The sequence below is a fragment of the Carettochelys insculpta genome, chromosome 16, assembly GCF_033958435.1.
Source record: "Carettochelys insculpta isolate YL-2023 chromosome 16, ASM3395843v1, whole genome shotgun sequence".
Classification (NCBI taxonomy): domain Eukaryota; kingdom Metazoa; phylum Chordata; order Testudines; family Carettochelyidae; genus Carettochelys; species Carettochelys insculpta.
The window spans coordinates 36,830,150-36,851,228 of NC_134152.1; the positions used below are offsets into that span (position 1 = coordinate 36,830,150).

A 21,079-nucleotide genomic window follows, 5' to 3' on the forward strand; every position below is an offset into this window, starting at 1 on the left:
GAGCCTGGCCCACAGGATTGGGGCCTGAAAGTCATTTCCATCAGAGCAGGACACCTCTGCAGCCCGTGTTTCTCCTGACCTTGGAAACCTGCACAGTGCTTGGGGACCCTGCTCCAAGAGCCTCCTTTTCCCCTCCTCCCCCATTTATACCCCCACACCTACAGATTGGCAGGAGCATTTCTTGGCTGCCAGGCAAGAGCCAGCTCTGGAAACTCCCTGTCCCTCCCCACCCAAAGCACCACAGCCACAGAGCAGATGCCTGTGCACTGAAGGGACACAAGGACCTCACTGCCTCTCCCATCTGCCTTCTCAGCCCCTGGGGCCCAGGCCAAGCCACCACTGTGCATCAGTCCACCTGCTTGGAGGATGCAGCCCAGAGGCACAGCATTATCTTGATTGCAAATGAGCCCCCAGAGCAGCCAGTGCAGAGTCAGATGGGGAACCATGCAGCATAAATAGAGCAAACACGCCACCCAGCCCATGCAGCCAAGGATGCCACCCACCGCCAGCACCCACTGACATCCAGCCAACATGGGGCAGACCAGCGCCTACCCTGGGCATGCAAATAGCGGCCCAACTGCACTCAGTAGTCAGGAGCAGAGACAAGAATAACACACACATACAAGTGTCCGTGAAGGGAGGCTGGGTGCCCTGCCCTGGGTTCGGTACACAAAGCACAAGCTCAGGAGTCAGTTGGTTCATGCAAGAGCACCTCTGGGCAGCCAGAAATGAGTACAAGGGAATGTGATTCCCAACCCCCTGGAATATCACTGCTCCCCACAGAGACTTCTAAAGCAGATGGAAGGTACTGGCTGCCAGTCAAAAGCCTGGGGCCACGGGAAGTGGCTATGGGATTTCCAACTGGGCAACTAGCCAGCCGGGCCAGCTGGCCAGGCCACTCCTGGGAAGTCAGCTTGTTCGCTTCCCACAGTTCCACATGGGCAGCAAGTGTCCGTGGCAGCGCCAGAGACACCGGTGACCCCGTCGCCCCTTCCCTGCTGGGGGAACAGCCAGGTATTCCTCACACCAGCTCAGAGCCGAGAACCTCTGTGGTTGGATGTGGAGGGGGCAGACGGGGACAACAGCAGCAACAGGCACAATAAGCAGAGCTGACGCTTCTGGCGCAGCCCACGGCCCTGTCACACACTGCCCCGGCCAGGCCAGCAGAACGCTGCTCTCTTCGAACTCAACGCCGCGGAGCGCGAGCGCCGAGCCCGTCGTGGCAAGCAGCTGGACCACTGATTGAGAAGGTGAAAAAGCAACTCGCTGGCATGCTCCTGCGTCTACGCCCGCGTGTCTTTTGGCCAATCAAAAGACATTTGGTGCATCTGGGGCACCAGGGAACGACCCCCTGGGGCACCAGCCCAGCGCTGTGCCCCGGACATAGCGCTCAACTAACACATTTCCCTCTGCTCGCGAAACCGGGCCCCGGGTCACCATGGCAACCCACGGTAGCTCACCGGGGAGTTTTTCTTAAATGGGATTAATTAAACCCCTCGGAAGAGGCCGTTACGCAGATAACAAAGCTAAGTTATCAAAGCTTCGCTGCAAACGCCGAAGAGGGGCTCTCTGCCCAGGGGAACTAGCCCCAAAGGTTGGGCAGGTTGGGGCAAGCGGCAAGGGGAAGGCACAGGCTGGTTTTCATTGCTGGGCCGGGACCCAGAGAGGATGTGTGCTCGCAGCGCAGACAGCTCCCGCTTGGCAGGCTCCTTTGGAATAACATTAGCTCCCACCTACTACACTATTTACGTTCCCTCCTGTGGCACAACGCCGCCCCCCTGCCTCGCTTCAGTGACTTGGCAGCCGGAGCTGCGCACAGAAGACTCCCTGTGAGCCTCTGTGGATGTGGGACATGGAGCCAGCACTGGGCTGTTTCACTCAGAAAGGCCTGGCCTGGCTGCTGGCTCTCCCAGCGCCCAGCACAGCTACCCCAAGCCTGCTAGAGCAGGACCAGCAGAGGGTAGAAGTTCCTTTTTTTTTTGGGGACCCCATTCTTTAAATACCCCTCTGAAACCACCACCCCCCACTCAGGCATTTGACGAAGGGGGTCTTTGCCCACAAAAGTTTATGCTCCAAAATATCTGTTAGTCTATAAGGTGCCACAGGACTTCTTTGTTGCTCTAGGACAAAGATAGGGAAACTCAACCACAAAAGAACGGCTACAGTCAGTCAGACCAAAGGTCCATCTAGCCCAGTGTCCGGTCTTCCGACAGAGGCCAATGCCAGATGGCCCAAGGGGAGTGAACGGACCAGGTAATCACAAAAGCAATCCCTCTCCTGCCATCCATTTCCAGCCTCAGACAAACAGAGGCCAGGGGCACCATTCCTACCCACCCTGATTAACTGCCATCGACGGACCCAATCTCCATGAACTTATCTAGTTCTTTCTTGAACCCTGACAAAGTCCTGCTCTTCACAACCTCCTCCAGAGAGGAGTCCCACAGGCCAACCATGCGCCATGTGAAGAAAACCTTCCTTTTGTTAGTTTTAAACCTGCTCCCCATTAATGTCATTTGGAGACCCCTATTTCTTATGTTATAGGAAAAAATACACAACTTTTCCTTAACAACATGAAGTCCTGCAGCTCTTTGTAACCTACTGGAGCAGACGCTTTCATGGGAAAAGACCCACTTCGTCAGATGCATTTTTGCGGATACAGACTAACACAGCTACCCCTCTGATAATTTTTCCTTATTCGCTTTTTCCACACCCGTCATGACTTTATAGACCTCGATCATACTCCCGCTTGGGCTCCTCTTTTCTAAGATGAAAAGCCCAGCCCAGCCTCCCTTACTTCCTTCATGCAGCACCCATTCCAAACCCTTCGTCGTTTTTGTTGCTCTGCTTCAGACCCCTCACTAAATGTACAAGTGACTTCTAGAAAACAGGACCAGGAGGTAATTTACCGCCAGCCTCCAGCACTGCTGAGGCCTGGTGGGAAGCCAGGTGTCTCAGGCTGGGTGGGGACCAGCTGCACACGGGGCAGAAGCGGCCAGAGGACCTGATTCCATGGACACCTGCCAGGTGACCGGCACGAGCCCTTCTAAATTGCAGGCCTCAGGATGCTCGTGGCCTGAGAGACCCGAGGGCTGGGATGTTTCGCAGAGGAGGATTCGGGCGCATTTAAAAAAAATACGAGGCGAGAAAGAGCCAGTGAGGGGGCGGGGCTCGACTCCAACCCACAGCTGGGCGTTGCCATAGAAACACCAGCTGCACAGCGCTTGCTGGCAGCGGGGGGCGGGGGTGAGAGGAATGCTGGGGTTGCCCACCTGTCTGCCGGGGTCCTCTGGGAGCCCCTCCCTGGCCAAACAGAGCACTGCACTGCACTGCTCTCCGTCCTGCTCCCAGGCCATCCTCTGTGAGCATGGGGGGGCACATGTGCCCAGCCGGACACGGGTGTGACACACACACACAGGTTGAGCAAAGCCAGCGGCTCCGTCGGCACGTGCTGCAACCACCCCACCACCACCACCACACAGACAGACCTACTCTGGCCCCCCACCTGCAATACTGGGAGGGCCAGGGGGCCGCTGGGCTAGAGAGCCCTGGATGGCTCAGGTCCTGGCTAGCAGCTCTACCCTCTCTGCAATGCATCACAGCTGGCAAAATGCAGCCAGGGACCAACTCCTCAGCAAGATGGGGATATGGAGGGACCTACCTTCTGTGATCTGCTGCATTTTGGAAGGAAGCTGCATCCAAGGCCTCTCTCCCCATCAGGAGTGGCTGGAGGGCTGCTGCTAGGAGGACTGAGGACACCCTGGGGCTCCCAGCTAAGAGAAAGGGGTGGCTAAGAAATGGCATGAGGCTGGATCATCCATGTCAATGCTGCCTGTTCATGTACGAGCTCCGAGCCCCTCTCGCAGCAGGGAACTTTCCATTCAATCCCTGAGATGCTCAAAGATTATGCAGCAAACCAGGGCAGAAGGAGTGTCACCGGGCACAGAACAGCAAAGCACAGCCAGGGCTAAGGCAAGCTCCCTTCCCTAACACTCCCACTGGAGCAGAGACTCCCACTGACCTGGGATCGGGCCCCTGGAAGAAGTCCTGCCAGTTGCATGAGCTGCATCTTGCTCCTCAGAGCCCACCAACAATCAGTGCCAACTGCACAGCTGGCGGCTGTGAAGCGGACCCCTGCCACACTTGGACTGAGACCCAGTAACTCACTGCACGTAGGGCCGAACAGCCATCAGAGTGGGAGTCACTTTCTGCCCCTCACACCCCGGTTCAGATCGAAGCCAGCGCGGCAGGAGGTGGAAAGCTCCATGGCCCCTGCCCGTCCTAGTGCTGCCACCTGTCCATATGCCAGCCCAGAAGAAACCCATGACCAGCTGGAGGCCTGCAAGGATGTGCCCCACTCCCAAGACGACGTCTCCCCCGCTATCCCCTGTGGGGTTGAGCGGAAAAGTTTAGACGAGAAATGGCTGTTGTAGTGGAAATGGAGTAGGTCACAGAAAAGTAACAGACAAGAGCCAAGCCACACAGCGCCCTGAGAAGGCACCGCCAGAACAGGCAGCATCGCTCTTTCGCTATCCCATTGCCCATTTCCTGCCCAGACCCACCAAGGGCTGGCAGCAGCTACCACCTCCAAGCACCAAAGGCATCTCCCTGCAAGGGGAGCATCCACCTCTTTCCTTCCCTGCTGCAGGTTCTACCAGGGAAGTGCCACATCTATCAGCAAGCTGGGCCCCCTGGGGAAGGATGGATGGAAATCTGCGTATTTACAAAGCCTTCATGAATTATTCACTGTGGTAGATGAAATGCCTTTAACCAGAGCAGTGGAGAAACTCTGCCTCCATCTTCTGCAAGACCAGCTAACCCTGCGAGCGCCCATGCAGGCGGGGAACCCTGCGCTCCGCTGGGCGTGCCAGTCATGACGACTTGCAGGGGATGCCCTCCCTCTGCCAGCAGGCAGCTGTAAGTCACATACAAGTCGGAGTGGTTACGGGACGCAGGGCTAGCCGCAGCCGGGGCTGGCCAGAGCAAGAGGGCACAAGCATGGGAATTCTTTCTGCAAGCCGCACCTGTGCAGTAGACTACATTACCCAAGGTGCATTGCTCCACCTGGCTCCACTCTGTGAAAACTAGGGGCAACTAGCAAGTGGCTCTCGGGAGAGGAGCAGGCGGAAAGGGAACGAAAGTCCCACCTCTCGGGATCCAGTTGTGGGACAAGTCTCAGGTGGCAGCCCCAGCAGCAAAGCTCTTTCCCCAACTCCTGCATGCCCATACCGTGTGATGAGCTACCTCCCGGGAGTCTCAGCGGTTTTTGCCCTGGCGGATGCCATCACTGGCGGCCTGCCTATCAGCTCTTTGCTCTCCCTGGTGGGTGAGCACAAGCCTGCAATGATAACAGCCCTGATGCCCATCTGACTTGTCCCGACCCAGGCTGAGCTGCTCCCCCTAGAGATACCAGGCTTAAGCTGCTTGGGGAAGCTTTGAAGAGATTGCGAGTAGCTTTCAGTCAATGGAAGGGACAGAATCAGCCAGCATGGCCTGACAGCAAGAGCAGTGCAGAGAGGGGGCTCTGCTCCCAGGCACTAGACGTCAGGGCTGGGCGTTAAATCGATTTCGTACAAGCCCACAGGGTGTCACACAAGCACAACATGCAAAGAGGTTCTGGTGTCACAGCCAGGCTGTGTGTACTCTGGAGAGGAGGCGATTCAGGGGGGAAATGGGAGCAGGCTTCGGAGACGTGAAAGGCTGCATAAAAAAAGATGGAGAAAAGCTGTTCTCTCTCGCCACAGAGGGCAGCAGAAAAAGCAACACGGCACAGCCAGGGCAGCAGGTCTGCAAAACATTCAGTGGTGTCCAGAATTCCTACAGCCCTCATCCTGCCCTGGCTCAAACGCTCCTCACCTCATCACCTGCCTGCCTCAGGCTCTGGGAGGGGCTTGGGGGGGGTGCTGGGTGCAGGCTCTGGGCTGAAGCCGGGGACTGGAAGACAGGAGGGGGGCAGGCTCTGGGAGCGAGTGTGAGGGGTAGCTCTGATTGGGGCTTGGGTACAGGTAATGTGGGTGGAGGAAGGAGGCTGGGATTCAGCCTCTGGGAGGGAATACAGGTGCTGGATCTGGCCAAGGGTGCGGGGTGGGGATTCAGGGTGCAGGCCCTGGGCGGAAGCCTGGGGGCAGGACAGAGGGTGGGGGGAGGATGCCGGCTCTGGGGGGAGCGGGAGAAATGGATGGGGGGTACCACACTTACCTGGAGGCATCCTCCCCTGGCAATGGCTCCTGGGGACCCGGGGATCTCCAGGGGCTGTGCCACTGTTCGCTCCTCCCCTAGGGGCCCCTGCTGTCCTGCGCACTCCCCCCTGCTTCCCGCAGCCCCACCGGTCGCCCCCAGCTATTTAAAATGCCTGGGGCGGTGCTGCCACCATCAGCAGCACAGGGAGGTTAGAGCAACTCCCTGCCACTTGCTCCCCGGCCTCTGGCGTGCAGGTCCCTGCGGCCGGGGGAGAGGAGGCTCAGTGGGCTGCGCCACTATTTAGGAAAAGCTCCCTGACTGTGAGAGCAGCCGGACAATGGAGCAGAGGCCTGGGGCAATCGCGTCAGCTCCTTCACTGGAGGTTTTCCAAAGGAGGCCAGAGAGCTGTCTGCCTCAGAAAGGTGAGGCACAACCCTGTCTCCTGGGAGGAGCCGTCCAGCCCCACGTGTCTGTGGTGCCACAGCGATGGGTGCAACAGGAAGAGCCAGTCTTGTTCTGTGTTTGTACAGCGCCTAGCACAATGGGGTCATGCTCAGTGTCCCCCAGGGCTACCACAATAGCACCTTGTAGCCTGAGAGGAGGCTTTGCCTCCTGCCTAGCTGCTCCCTGTACCGAGCCTCCTGGTGTTTAATAGAGGGCCTGGGTTTCCTGTTGCAAGTTTGCTGCACCCAACTGGCCTCCAGGAGGGACAACGCTTCATTACCCTGGTATCTTCCACCTGGGTGGGCAGGGGCTGCCCCTGACCGGAGGCAGGAGTTAGCTCCCTGTTTGCCAGTTGCCTGGCAGAGCCGACTCACCCTGTCTCAATGTTGCTAATGAGAAGAGAGCCAGGCCATAAGACATATCACAGCACTGGTTCATGCCTCACTCAAGGCTTCCACGGACATTCGGATCTGGCCCTCTCCGTCTGTTCCTTGGGCGAAGCACACAAAATCTCTGGCTCTGAAACGGGAGTCGACGGCCTGCTCTCCAGCACTGGTGAACCCCAGCTGCATGTTAGCGGCTTACAGTCAATCTGCATGTGTGTTTCCCTGAAAAGCATCACAAGCCCCGATTTCCAGCACGGCTCACTCTGACGAGCCAGCCTGCTGCACCAGCAGTCTGCAGCGCTAAAAATCAGGAGAGCTCATACTGGCAGAGCGATTCCTGCTCTGGCACATCTGCGGGTGATCACTCGCCAGCATGGACAGCAGCACAGACTTTAGGGGCTTCACAATGTAAGCGGGGGGCTCTCTGCAGGCTACACAGTCTACCCTCCTATGCACTGACACCGAGTTTGGGCAGGGCGAAGAGTAAACCAGGTCAAACACTGCCAGAGGAACAGGTGCACCTTGCTTGACCTGGACTGAGGTGAGTTGTAGAGTATTTTAACACGGGACACTGCCGTGACAACGCACATTTGTTACTATGACCCCGTATTGAAACCCTCCATCCCCCCTAGTGCTGTGCAGCGCTTTTTGTGTGCCGGTGCTGAGTACTAGCACCTCGGCAGCCCCAGCTGCAGGACTGGCTGGGGGTGGGGGATAGGGATCCGGCTGAGTACCGGCTCCTCTTCTTTTTGCCAAAAAAGCACTGGTGCTGTGAAAACAACCCTTCCCCCTCAGCCCAGGAGAGCACCATATGCAACCAAAGAAGAACAAATGTTCATCTCTGCTACTGGCTCCATCAAAGCTATTCCACCCTTCCCGTTAGCCACAAATCAGAGTGCCCTTCTGGCTGAGATTCTGGCAGAACAATTTCGAGATCCTGTGCGTTTATATAGTGTAGTAAACAAACAGAGACACATCTTGGCAGCTCTTACTTGAAGAGACTCTTGGGTGAGAAAGCAAATCGGAAAACATGACTCCTTCTTCCCCCTCCCTCGCCGCCCCACAGATGATCAGAACAAACTTGGTTTTAAAAAATCAAACATACTTTTCATTCCCTCTCCCTTTTATGTGCTTTCAGCAGTTCTCCCCACTGGGACAAGGAAACCAGGCTGATTAGTTTCACTCATTTCCCGTCAGTTCTTCCACGTCTGGATTGCACACACATCATCAGGAGGGTCAAGTCCTTAACAACGCATTATCCCTTGGAATGTCAAACAGTCCCGAAACACTCCTGCTGGCTTCGGATTTTGTAAGTCTAAATTTGGGCACCAAGATAGACCTGAGAGAGTCTATTGAACTCTTCAGGCCCAATGTTCCCTTTAATTTTTTCCATCCATGTGTGGAATAAATTTGGTTCTGTGCCTGTCCGGATGTGCACCACCACCAGAAGCACAGGTTTCCAGCTGTGGGCACCGTACCCACTCTACTCACCAGCTGGGCAGCATTTGAATTTCTCGTGGGTGGTCACCCAAGTGCTCAGCTTACAGGGAACACTGGCCAGGACGCAAGTGACCAGCCTGGGTCCCCCCCACCGCAGCTGGCAGAATGAGCTGTGTAATATTACATCCAAAAGGCACTTGGGGGACACACTTAATGACACCAAAGCGGAATCCTTTCAGGTGAGAAAGCAACAGCTCCAGTCAGTTCCACAACCCAGTTAACATCCCCGAGGAGATGGATGCAGGGAGTAGCCAGAACGCACTGACACTCATTGTTCGCACAGGATGGCGGAAGGGGCTACGCACCCATTCAAACGAACCCCTAAACCAAGGAAAGGTGACCCTGTGCCCTCTACAAACAAGGCACGGACAGGAGTGCGGTTATAGATGACAGCTGTCTCTGCCGGGCAGAAGCAGAGAAGGAACCACCAGGGCCTGAGCACTTCTTAACAACCCCCATGCAGAGATTCATGGCAGCTAGCTTAGTCCAAGGGAAGCAACAGCTGTACTGTACACGGTGCTGAACACAGTAGATGATGCTGGTACACAGTGAGCTGCAAAGGTTCCCAGCTCTGCACCAGGGCCAAATTCTGTACAACTCAAATGCCGTAAAGTCACTGATCCCATCCCTTCATCGAATAAAAAGCCGCTTACCCTGTGGCTGACACGTGAGAGCAAGTTCAAGGGGCGACACTGGGAAGTGCAGAAGGGAGGCCATCAGTTCAAGGGCTTAACCTGCCCAGCCAAGCAAACAGCACACTCCCTAACCAGCCACCTGGCTTCACCTCCAACACTGGCAGCCCCTGGGGCACGTCCCTTTCAGTGGAGACTGGTGATAGCCCCCGTTTAGAGAGTCCTAGATTCCCAGGCCAGATGGCACCACTGTGACCTTCCAGACTGGCTGCATGTATCCTGAAGGCCAGAGAACATGCCCACAACAGATCTTAGGGCTGAGTTTCTAGAAAACCAACCCCTCTTGATGTAAAACTACACCGTGATGGAAAATCCACAACATTTATGCCGTGTTCCCAGTCTGAATATGTCTAGCTTCAATTTCCAGCCATTTTTCTGTGCTAGACTGAAGATTAAATATTGGCTCCCCATGTAGGTCCTTTACCAGTTGTAATCAAGTCATCCCTTCACCTTCCCTTTGTTCACACGAAAGGCACCGAGCTCTTTGAGTCTAAGAGAGGCTTTCAAAGCATGTGCAGGGTTCAAAGCATTTGGCCAAACAACATTAAACATGGCTGAGGCATCAGAGCCCCGGCAGCTCACCCAGGGAGACAGTCCAACAACACCTTTCATCCCAAAGGCTCCCCTATGGGCATCTCAGATACAAACAAGCGGCACCCCAGAAATGCAGTCACTGATGTGCCACAGCCGACCGACAACAGTAGGGGGAAGGGAGCATTTCGGCCAAAGAACTACAGCAAACCAGGATTCTTCCAGTGCATCCCACGGGAACTGTAATGCCCCGAAGAGCAGGCAGAACAAGGGCATGGGGGCGGGGAGCTTGCTTTCTTATTTCAGCAGATCCATAGTTAGCAGCTGAAAGGGAATTTCTGAGCTGAACCTGTTGGGATTTGCAGCTCCCAGTTCAGAGAGTTAAAGCCAATTGCAAACCTGCTGCTCGCCCACAGCACTAGAGAGGCCTTGCTCCTCATCAAATAACCATGTGCTCCTTCAGCGTGCACCGGGGGCTGAAAACCATGGGAGCAGCAGAGAGTCTCTGCTTCTGGAAACCTAGCGCCCATGTTCAGCTAGGAGAGGCACCTAACCCTCACTTCCTGCAGCTCCACCTTAGGAATCAATTCAACAAGGGTTGTCTTTGATCATCAGTCAAATGTGAGTGGGGGAGGGTGGCTCCCCTTAGCTCCCCAGGGATGTTTGTCTGTCACACAGCCATCCTGCTGCTGGAGAGCTGCAGGATGGGGTTAGCTGGGACCACTGTCAGTCAGGATGCAGGTGCACGGGGCCTGGAGGGACAGGCCGGGAGCAGCCGCGGCTGGGGCGGGGACGACAGGGTTCAGAAGATGGCAGCAGGGCTGCAGCTGGGGACCGAGGTGCATGCCCAGAGCAGCGTGCCACAGACAAGAGCAGGTTGTCGTGGTCAGGACTGGTGCAAGGTGACAGTCACACAATTAAGCCAAGGTTGCCCAACTGCTGGGCCTGCAATCGGACCATCCCGAAGAGCTGGTCCTTTGCCGAAAGGTCCCAAGTTCATCTTTCCCCTTTTGCTTCAAACTCTCCCAGCCCCAGGCCAATTCCGCTCCCACGCTAGCCCACGGCTGTTGCACTATCGATCCAGTCCCTGCCTGAAACGTTAGAGCCGGGCCACTGCTCGGCATGACCGGGCTGTGCTAGGGCTTGTACAGGGGGAGGCCCAAGGTGCTGCTGGCCCGGGGGCTCAAAGCACGACTGAAACACCCCCAGCTCCAGCTCCAGCTCCTATCCGCCGGCCTGGCGTGCGCAGCGGTGTGTGCACAAGGAGGGCGAGATGGGGGGTGGCACTGAATTATTTGCCACGGTGCACATCCTGCTCACTTGGCTCCCACTGGAAGCACAGCTGCCAGGCTCCTCCGCATGCCCGTGTCCATGTTTGGGCAAAACCCAGCTGCGTGCCACTGGGGGCTGTGGCCGCAGGACAGAGGCTCCCCGCACCCCTGCCCCAAAGCCAACCGGATCAAATCCCGGGCTGCCTCCGGGGGGCGGAAGGCAGGTGCGTGCTGGGGGGGAAGGCCGGGTGTGATGCGACCCTCGGCACACGCAGCGGGGTGGGGGGACGAGAGGACTGAACCGCTGCTGCAAGGAGCGGCGGGCTCGGGCGCACCTCACGCCGGAGAGCTCAGCACCCCCCCCCCCCCGCGCCTGCCAGCTCGGTGCAAGCCCAGCCGGGCCCCCCGGCAGGCGGGAGCAGGGCACGCACCCCAGGGGCTCCCCCGCCCTGCAGGCTGGTGCAAATCGCAGCGAGCCTCCAGCCGGTCTCCGCTCCCCGTCCCCGACCCCGGGGTCCCCCGTCCCGCCTGCCCCGCACCCCCCCGGGCCCCCACTCACTGGCTTTGCCGGGCTTGGGCCGCTGCAGCAGCTTCTGCACCGTGCCCACGTCCTCCGCCTTCACCGCCTGCATCAGCTCCTGGTCCTTGCCCATGGCGGCCGGGCGAGCGGGCGGGCGGCGGCCGCGCTCAGAGGCCGAGCATCCCCCGGCCGGGGCGGGCCGGGCCGGGCCGGGCCGCTCACACGCTCGGCAGCCGCAGAGCCCGGGCGGGGCGGGGCGCGGCGCGGCGCGGGGGGAGACGGGGCCCGCGGTGCATCCGCCGCAGGAGCCCCCGGGGCGCCGGGCCGCAGCCGGCGGGGGAGCCGGTCCCCGCTAGCGCCGCCGCCGCCTTTGCAGGGCTGCTGCCCCCCTGCGCCGCGCCGGCTCCTCCATGGTGGGGCGGGGCTGGGCTGGGCCGGGCCGGGGCCACATGCGCGCCGCTCACTGGCTCGCCGGTGCCTCCCGGAGGCGGCTCCTCGCTGCCGAGCCGGGCAGCCGCCTGGAGCCCCGGGCCGGGCCGGGTCGGGTCGGGTCGGGCCAGGCTGCTGAGAGGGGCGGGGGGCAGCAGTGCAGCGCCTGGGAGGGGGCAGAGCGCCTGTGCCCTGCAGCCCGGGGCTCGGCTGGGTCCCCTGCTGGGGGCGGGGGGTCCCGCTGCCCGGGGTCTGCCCCCCCGGCTGGGGCCCCAGAGCAGGCAGGAGAGAGAGCCTGGGCTGGGCGGGGCCGGGGGCCACCGGCACCACCAGGCTGCTCCCCTCGTCTGACCATGGCAGGCCCCAGACCCCCGCCCCCTCCTGTCCGGGACCCCTGCCTGTGGGCTGAGTCCCCGGCCCCTCCAGTCCTGGCCTGCGGGAGGAGACACCCTGGGCACCACTTGGCCCCAGCGAGCCACCCATGGCCCCTGCTGCAGAGGAAGGTGGCAGATCCCCAGGGCCCCTGCCCGGCAGACCTGGGGACATCTCCTTCCCGCCCCACACCTGGTGACCGGTTGGAGCCGGAGTGCGGGCCAGACCCCCCAGCCGCAGCCCGGGAAAGAACTCGCTGTGGTCCCCTCTCTCCCTGTGGCCCGGCTCAGCCCGGCCCCGGCCGTGGGGGTGTTGGCTAGTCGCAGTCAGGGTCGGGGTACAGGCCGCTGCAGGCCGTCCCCTCATGGCACCCTCCGGAGGTTTCCCCAGCTGAGTCCAGGTGTCTCACCCGCTGCTTCCTTGGGCAGAGCTTCAGCCATTAGCAACTGTTGTCTAATTTCAAGCCTGACCTTGCTGATGGCCAGTTTTGAGCCGTTTGTGGTTGAGCCAACACTGGCCCTTAGGACCCCCCCGCCCCCCGTTTATCTGCGGCTTCCTTTGGCCTCCTGCCCAAGTCAGCAGAGGCTCCCAAGCAGCTGAGTCCAGAGTAGCAGGACGGCGGGGGGGTGAGAGCACTAGCAGTACCCCTGCTGAAATAGCTCTGCCCCACATCACCAAGGCTCTTCTCTGGCAGCCCTTGCTCACCCCCGGGTACGAGGTGTGTTGGGCTTGTGATGAGGGGCATTAGCAGAGCTTTCTGTGTGTGGCAAAAATAGGGATGGAATGCTATGGGGTGGGGGGCAGAGCTGGGGCAGAGGGGTGGATGCTATGGAGTGGGGGAGGGGATGCAGGCCGGCGGGAGGGGCGTAGGCAGAGTTGGGGCAGACGGATGGATGCTATGGGGTGGGGGAGGGGATGCAGGCCGGGGGGGCGCATGGGGCAGAGTTGGGGCAGACGGATGGATGCTATGGGGTGGGGGAGGGGATGCAGGCCGGCGGGAGGGGCGTAGGCAGAGTTGGGGCAGACGGATGGATGCTATGGGGTGGGGGAGGGGATGCAGGCCGGGGGGGCGCATGGGGCAGAGTGGGGGCAGAGGGATGGATGCTAAGGGGTGGGTGAGGGGAGGGGATTAGCAGTGTACTGTGCTGCAGGAGCCCAGGGCTGTGGATTTGACCGGGGGCCCCCACAGAGCAATATGTGGAAAGCCCAGCACTGGCCTTGCCGGGGTACTCGAGCCACCGTGGAAGTGCACTGGCAGAGCTGCAGTAGGCTAGGGGCTGGCGTGCAGGGAAAGGCAGCAGCAGCCAGATACGGAGGCTGCAGCACATAGGCAGCATCGAGCTTCCCTGTCCCATTTCCACTGGCTGTCTCGCCCTCAGAATCGTGCCCTTGTGTCTGCGGCCAGCCTCCCCAGTCCTGTGTTCCTGTTCCAGAGCAGGCTGTGCACGGTGGGGAATTCCCCAGTAGTGGTTGGTTTCAGAGAGTGCCCTTGAGTCTGCGGCCAGCCTCCCCAGTACTGTGTTCCTGTTCCAGAGCAGGCTGTGCACGGCGGGGAATTCCCCAGTAGCGGTTGGTTTCAGAGAGTGCCCTTGTGTCTGCGGCCAGCCTCCCCAGTACTGTGGCTGCAGAAGCCCAGGACAGTTCCCCCACCGCCACTGACCCTTCTGCGCCTGCCGCGACCATGTGCCTTGCCAGGCTCCTAGCATGTTTTTCTTGGCCTCTGCCCCACCCCCACCCCCGCTTGGCAACCCTGGATTCCAGGGGGCAAACAATTTCTAATCTGCTTTTTAATCCAGCAGCGCCTCGCGCTGCCATTGGTCGTGGGCGCCCCAGTTGCTGGGGGTCTCCTTCACCAAAGCCAGGAGCTGTGTTCCTGTTCCAGAGCAGGCTGTGCACGGTGGGGAATTCCCCAGTAGTGGTTGGTTTCAGAGAGTGCTCCTTGCTGTCCGCCATTGGCCCCTCCTAGGGAATCACTGGCCTCCTGGAGGTTGTAACCCGTTCTCCGCTCACCCTGGGCATTTCTCCTCAGGCTCCTCCCTTCTACAAACACTTATTAGCGCCGTTTCTAAGAGCCCAGAGACACCAGTGATGGTGCAGGAGAGGCGCCCATGACATGCACGCAGGGTCTGTGTAATCCTCTGCAGACCGCTATGGCCAACTGACCATGTGGCTCAGCAAGTTTGGCAGCGGTGATACGTACGCTCAGGCAGCAGGCCCTCCCCTTGCAGGCCATGGGCGGAGAACCAGAGCCGCATGGTTCTTCATCAGCCAGACATCAAAACACAGGTGCTCCTCTGTCTGGAAGTAGCTCTGCCACCGTCCCTTCTCGATGGCCTTCGTTGGTCTTCCCCACGTGTCCTCCCTGTGTAACTTCGGTCTCCAACCCTGCCCTGCACAGCTGGGCAAAATTAATGCCCACCTGACTAGAAAGCAAGCGAGCCAGCAGCCTCGGCCTGTCCAGGAAACATCCCCCAGCACTTGCAATGTGCCCTCAGTGATGCTTTGTCCTCTCACACTGCCCATGACCACTTTCATGGAGCTGCTCTGCTGGTCTCATAGACATCCAGCAGATCTTGTGTCTTAAACTCACCTCTCTAGCTAGCTCTCCAGTTCTCCCTTATCTGACGCTGACTTGCCTGTTGCTCAGCCTCTCCTGTCCTTTGCTGGCCTCCCAGGCTGTGCCCCCACCTGTCTCACTCTGCCCAGAATCACCCCACTTTCTGGCCACCTCAGGCAAGACCCAGGTCTTCTTTTGTAAGGGTGGAGACTGCACGCAGTGGTGTTACCATGCTCAGGCACTGTCCTGCAGCTCTGCCCCAGCTCGGGAAAGGAGCAGATTTACCAGCGGGGCTCTGCCAGTCCAAGCAGCATGACCTAAGGTCTGTGCAGTGCTGGTGGCACCAGCTTGGCCAAGATGGGACTGACCCAGGGCCTGCTACAGAAAACACACCTCTCTGCAGCTCAAGCAGCTGGCCTGGGTGCTCCCCAGCTGGGGCAGACTCACCCCCACTGGGTCAGGTACAGAGCACACGATGACCAATGGGGTACACAGGCACCAAGTCACTGGCCATGCAGCTGCCGCTCTCATTGCACAGTCCTCACGCTGCAGAGTCCTCCTCTTGAGCACCTCCAAACCCAGCTGCCCTCCATCACCAGCAATGTTCCCGGGGTCCTCCAGCCTCCTCACAGCCTGGGCTGTCTCCAAGGAGGGTCGTTCCCAGCCGAAGGCTGTGACCCTTCCTGCAGCTAAGCCCATTCCTTGACTAGACCCTGCCTGTGCCCAGACAGGGCCCCTCCTTTGATCAATATTGCAATAGGCTTCTCCTAGATGTTGGAAGGGCTCCTGCAGGCCCCAGAACTGGCCCAGGAGCCATGGGATTCGTTCACAGCACCACCTTGTTCTGACTCTCCAAAGAGGCAGCACCACGTGAGGCATCTGGAGGGGCATCATCTCAGGAGAAGCGCAGAGATTCCTGGGGCTGTGGTGTCCCTGAGCTGGAGGGAACTGCCAGCATCATTTCTCATTGTGGTGTAGCAGTGCCCTCACCCCACCCCACCCCGCAGGGTCCTTCCAGAGCTCACCTGTCTTTCCTGCTATGCTGCATTAACCCTGGGGGGGCCTGGATCAGGGAAGAACAGGGGGAAGGGGACAGAGACTGATGCTGGGAGGAGCTTGGTGTGGAACAAGGCAGGCTGGTGCCTCCCGCAGTCATGGACACCTCCGATGGGAGGCACACCCTCGCACACGCACACTCCTGGAGACTGGCTGCACACATCTGCTGACATGACCGAGCTGCTGGTACAGTTGTGAGGGATCGCACGGAGCATGTTGCTCCAGGTCACCAAGGCCTGGCGCCTGGTGCTCACTGGACATGAGTACACGAGCGAGCACCAGCCTTCGGGGAAATGCTTGTGAAACCCCGGTTTGCACAAGCTTCCGCCTAAGCGATGACTGACGCCAGGCCAAGCCTTGCGCATGAGCTGCTTTTCATTGGCCTCCCAGTCATCCGGTCGGGCAGTGACCAAGCACCGCGCTCATCGACTCAAGGACTAAACCCTTTGTTGAGGCACGATTCACCTGCAAGCTGTGAACAGCTCAGGCATGGGCAGGAAGCCAGGGCAGCTGCCGTCCCTCGCTCGCCACCTGGGGACAGGATGAATCATTCCAACAGCGCCAGCCTGGGGTGCACATGATAAGAACGGCCATATTGGGTTGGACTGTGCTTCCCTCTAGCCCAGCAGCTTGTCTTCTGACAGTAGGCAATGCCAGGAGCCCCAGGGAGCAAACAAAACAGGTAAAACATCGCAACCCCTCCCCATCTCCCATTCCCAGCTTCTGACACACAGCATCTAGGGAGACAACTCCTGCCCAGCCTGGCTAACAGCCATGCAAGGACCTAACCTCCATGAACTTAACTAGTTCTCTTTTGAACCCAGTTGTGGCCCTGGCCTTCACAACCTCCTCTGCAGGGAGTCCCACAGGCTGCGTGTTGTGTGAAGAAATACTTCCTTGTGTTTGTTTTAAACCTGCTGCCTATTCATTTCGTTTGGTGACCCCTAGTTCTCGTGTCCTGTGAAGGGATGAATGACACCTCCTTATTCACCTTCTCCACAACACTCATGATTTTATAGACCTCGATCATACCCCCCACCAGCTGTCTCTTTTCAGTTCTCGTCTTTTCAGTCTCGCCTAATATCGAAGCTGTTCCAGGCCCTTAATCCTCTTTTTTTGTCTTTTTCTGAACTGTTTCCAATTCCAATATATCTGTTTCGAGGTGATGCGATCACCTCTGAACGCTGTATTCCAGATGTGGGCATACCACGGATTTGTGTAGAAGCAAGACGATATTGTCTGGCTTATTCTCTAGCCCTCTCTAATGATGTCCAATATTCTGTTCGCTTTTTTGGTCTGCCACTGCACGCTGAGTGGCTGTTTTCAGAGAACTCTCCCCAACGACTAAGATCTTTCTTGAGTGGGAACAGCTAATTGAGACCCCACTGGCAGAGCTGCTCTCAGGCAGGAACTGCCTCTCCCTGGTCGGTCTGGACTCAGCCTTGCAATGGTGGTAGGATGCCTGGAGCCCCCTTCCTTGACTGAGCTGGTAGGACTGTCAGTGAGCTCAGGTCAGGAGGCACCAGCACTCCAGGCCCTGCCTGTAGGCACTACACTTATCAGGATGGGAGCTAAGTTTGGCTCAGCTGGGTCTAGGAGTTGTCCTGCTCCCCAGCCATGGCCTAAAATACAGTGGAGAAAATAGCCCAGCAGCAGCCATTCAGCAAAGCAAACACTCCCCCACCCAGCTAATCCTTCGGAGAGGAGCCAGCCCTGCCTCTGTGCCACAGGCACCCCAACTGGGCACAGAGCACCCCCAGCAGCGCCCTCTGCAGCTGGGACAAAGGGAGGGGCCAGGAGGCTGGCACGGAGAGAACCAGACGGAGGAGAAGTCTCTTTCCCAGTGTGAGTCAGTCCGTGGACATGGAGAGGTTCTGCTCAGTAACTTGTCTGGTTCTGGTACTGGTGCCAGCCTGGCCTCTGAACTGACACTCCCAGAATCATCAGGGGCTCAGTGGTGGGTGTGGCTGCCCACCAGAGTGCAGGGTTCAATGACACTCACAGACTACACTCCACTGGGTTGGAAAGACTCCAACTGCACCTCTGCCCCCAGGGGCGCAGAGCAACTTCACAGCCCCAAACCAACCCCCAGGTTAGCTCCGCCAACAGCCGCCCCACGCCACCTTCTGCCAGCGCCGAGGATGGTTTTCCTACTATTCCCCGGGACTGGGGCTGCAGCTCTTCCAGGATCTCCTTTCGCATGCGTCCTCGCTGCTCAGTGAGCGGAAGCAGCCCCCCTTCTCCTTAGGCCTCAGCTCTCCAAGCGGCAGGCTGGGGCTGGTGCCAGGCTAGCAGAGCAGTTTGCCTCGGTCACTGGACTCCCGCAAGCGTCGGTTCTCCCCCGTGAACGGAGCCAGTTCCCTTTTTAACGAGCATTCCAAACCCTTCTGCGTGTTTGCGGCTCCCCTGGGAGCGCCATCCCATTCCCGTGGGGCCAAACAAACCAGCACTGACTGTCGGATTCCAGCTGAGGCCCGGCCCAGCCCAACGCAGGCCGAGAGGGAGTGAGCCAGTGGGGGCATAATGGACGAGCCTGTAATCTGCAGAGCGCTGGAGGGAAGAAATGGCATTTCCTCAGTGTTCCTAACCTGCTCCTCGAGCCTCTGGGCTCTGCCTGGCTGACGCAGCCCTGAACGAAACCGAGCATTTCCCAGGATCCCTTGGATGAGGAGTATAGGCAGGGACCAGGGGTCCCTCTAATTTTTTCCACCCAGGGCAGAATAATTTTTTTCCGTGCCCTAAGGCATGTGCAGATGTGCCCCACCAAATACAGACACACACTGCCAGCTGGGGGCGCTCTGCTAATCAGCTGGGCAGCACCTGAAGCTCTCCTGGGCGGCCGCCCAAGTGGTCAGCTGCTGGGGTGCACTGGGCGGGCCCGGTGCGAGAGACATGGTCATACCAGACTTGGCCTGCATGCTTGGTACAAGAGTGCTTTTATAAAACCACAACCCCCAGACACAGCCCACACAGACAGCGGCCCACTGTGCAGAGCCCTTGGCCTGGGACCCAGGAGCTATGGTTTCTATGCCATGTCCTTGGTCCCCTCTGTGCTTGTTACCCTTCCCCTCAATTGTGGGCTTTCCTGTTCAGACTGACCTGTCTGGGAGCTGGACTGCCTCCGACCGGGGTCCAGACTACTCAGGGATTTGGGATGCTCATGGTCATTGATGTCATGTGCTCCATGGATAGAAGCCTAAATCCCTTGGGGGCTCTGGGCTTGCAGATCCGTACAACAGCCAGCACAAGAGGGCCCTGATCTTGGTGGGGGACTTCAGGCTCTACCGGAATGGGCAGCGTAATCTTAACAAAGAAAATATGAGCATTGGCAACAAAAGCCACCCTGCTGGAGGGAGGAACACTGCACACCGCAGCTTCGCAAGCCCAGCATGAACGCCACGGAGCAAAACTGAAAGGGCCTGTAAGGAACAGTGACATTGACTTACAGCGTTTCCCTCCGAGAGCTGAGAGATGCACAATGAACAGAGTAAATAATGGCATGGTGGGAAATGTTCCGCTGAGCTTTTCTAGCCGTACGCTGGTTTTTATCATCCACATGTGGAATAAATTTTATGTGCATGGAGGCACGTGTGAATGAGCACCACCAATAGAAACATAAAACCTAGTGAACCAGCTGGATGGCATTTGAATGGGTCCTGGACAGCTGCACAAGCACACAGCTTACACTTACAGGCTACACTCGTGGTGAGGGAATCTGGATTTTAAATATTTGTTCGTTTCTAGGAATCAAAAGTGTTAGGAGTCACATAGATAACAAAATGTGCTGGCCCCACTGCATGATTCTTAAGCTGCCAGTGTCCCTTAAATACCAATCAGAAATTCATTGTAACTGTTTTTCCGTACCTAAGCATGACCAATCCAGAGAAGAATGCTGCCCTTACGGAAACGCAGCAGAACCCATGGAGGGTGGGAAGCCTGCACAGGGCACGGATTCTAAATTACCAGAGGATGAAGGGCCACTCAGGAGGATTCGGTTTATGGCAGAGCATGTTTTTAGTAATATTTGAAATATGAAAATTTGCTCCTTGTTATCCCGTTTGCTCTGTCTCACACGGTGATCAGTGGCTGTTTGAGCGCCAGCTGGCATGGCTGGCTGCAGTCTGGCTTTCAGGCTTCAGGCTTTAATGGGCCACACAGCAGGGTCCTTCCACAGTTGGATACACCTTGGCTTTTTGGAACGGAAAGGACACCAATGCTCCCACGGTGCTGTGGCTCTGGGAACGCATCACTCTGCCAGGCTGGCCACTTTCCCCCTCCCATGCACCAGTCCAGCTCGGTTCAGGGCCTTGCCGCCACCGCTACAGAAGGCAGATTGCATATGGGCCCGTTGTTGCTGCCGCCACTGCGTAAACAAATCAGGCAAATGTCTCAGGTTCCCACCATCCAGGTGCCGCCTCACCGGCTGGCGCCCCATCGTGGTCAGCAGGCGGACGTGGTTTTGGTTTGGGCACCAGCTGACACACGCAGGAAGGGCTTGCCAAGTCCTTAAAAGGATTTTGCTGACCGGGCTCAGCAGGGTGAGCAGGTGAATCTCCAACAGCTCTCCACCTGGATACTGAATTCAGGACCCTCCCTGGGCCAGCGGAGCCCCCCGCTGCAGGGGGCTGCACGAGCCTCAGCCGCTGTGGCCATGCGGCAGGGCCCAGCATCAGGAGGGCAGGCGACTGCCGGGGGCGTTCCAGGCTCAGTGGGCTGTTTGCATTGTTAGCCACAAAAGGGAAATGGGAGGTTTGAAGGAAGTGCCTCAGGTATCCCCCCCGTTGCCGCTTGTCCCACTAACTGCCCAGCACGAGCTGGACCTGTGGGGAATCGCATGGGCCCTTCCGGACTTCCGGAGAATGACGTTTTCCTCCAACCTCCTACACCAGTCAGCAACGGCGACTGCTGGGGAGGGACACGAGGGGGGTGGACTCCTCCCCGCACCACCTCTACCCTGGGGAGGGCCCTGCCAGTTCCTACCCCAGTCCTCCCCAGGCACAATCCCTGCTCCACCCCTTCCCATAAGCCCCCTCCCCTGCATAATGCGACCCAGGCCGTTAGCAGGGGCCCAGTGCTGGCAGCAGGGGTCTGGGAAGTGGGTGGGAGCCAGAGGTGTGGAGTGGTCTGCGGGCATTTCCCACCAC

At 58.5% G+C, this 21,079-nt stretch overlaps 1 protein-coding gene across 2 annotated transcripts in view; it reads right to left on the reverse strand.

Annotated features, from left to right (window-relative positions):
• Window positions 1-11,878, reverse strand: part of CASKIN1 (CASK interacting protein 1) — a 135,173-nt gene extending 123,295 nt beyond the window's left edge. For both annotated transcript variants that reach the window (XM_075010727.1, XM_075010726.1), the window contains exon 1: window positions 11,561-11,878. In XM_075010727.1, the coding sequence (XP_074866828.1) occupies window positions 11,561-11,654 (94 nt within the window). In that variant the 5' untranslated portion in view covers window positions 11,655-11,878. The remainder of the gene's footprint in view (window positions 1-11,560) is intronic.
• Window positions 11,879-21,079: the final 9,201 nt, after the last annotated feature.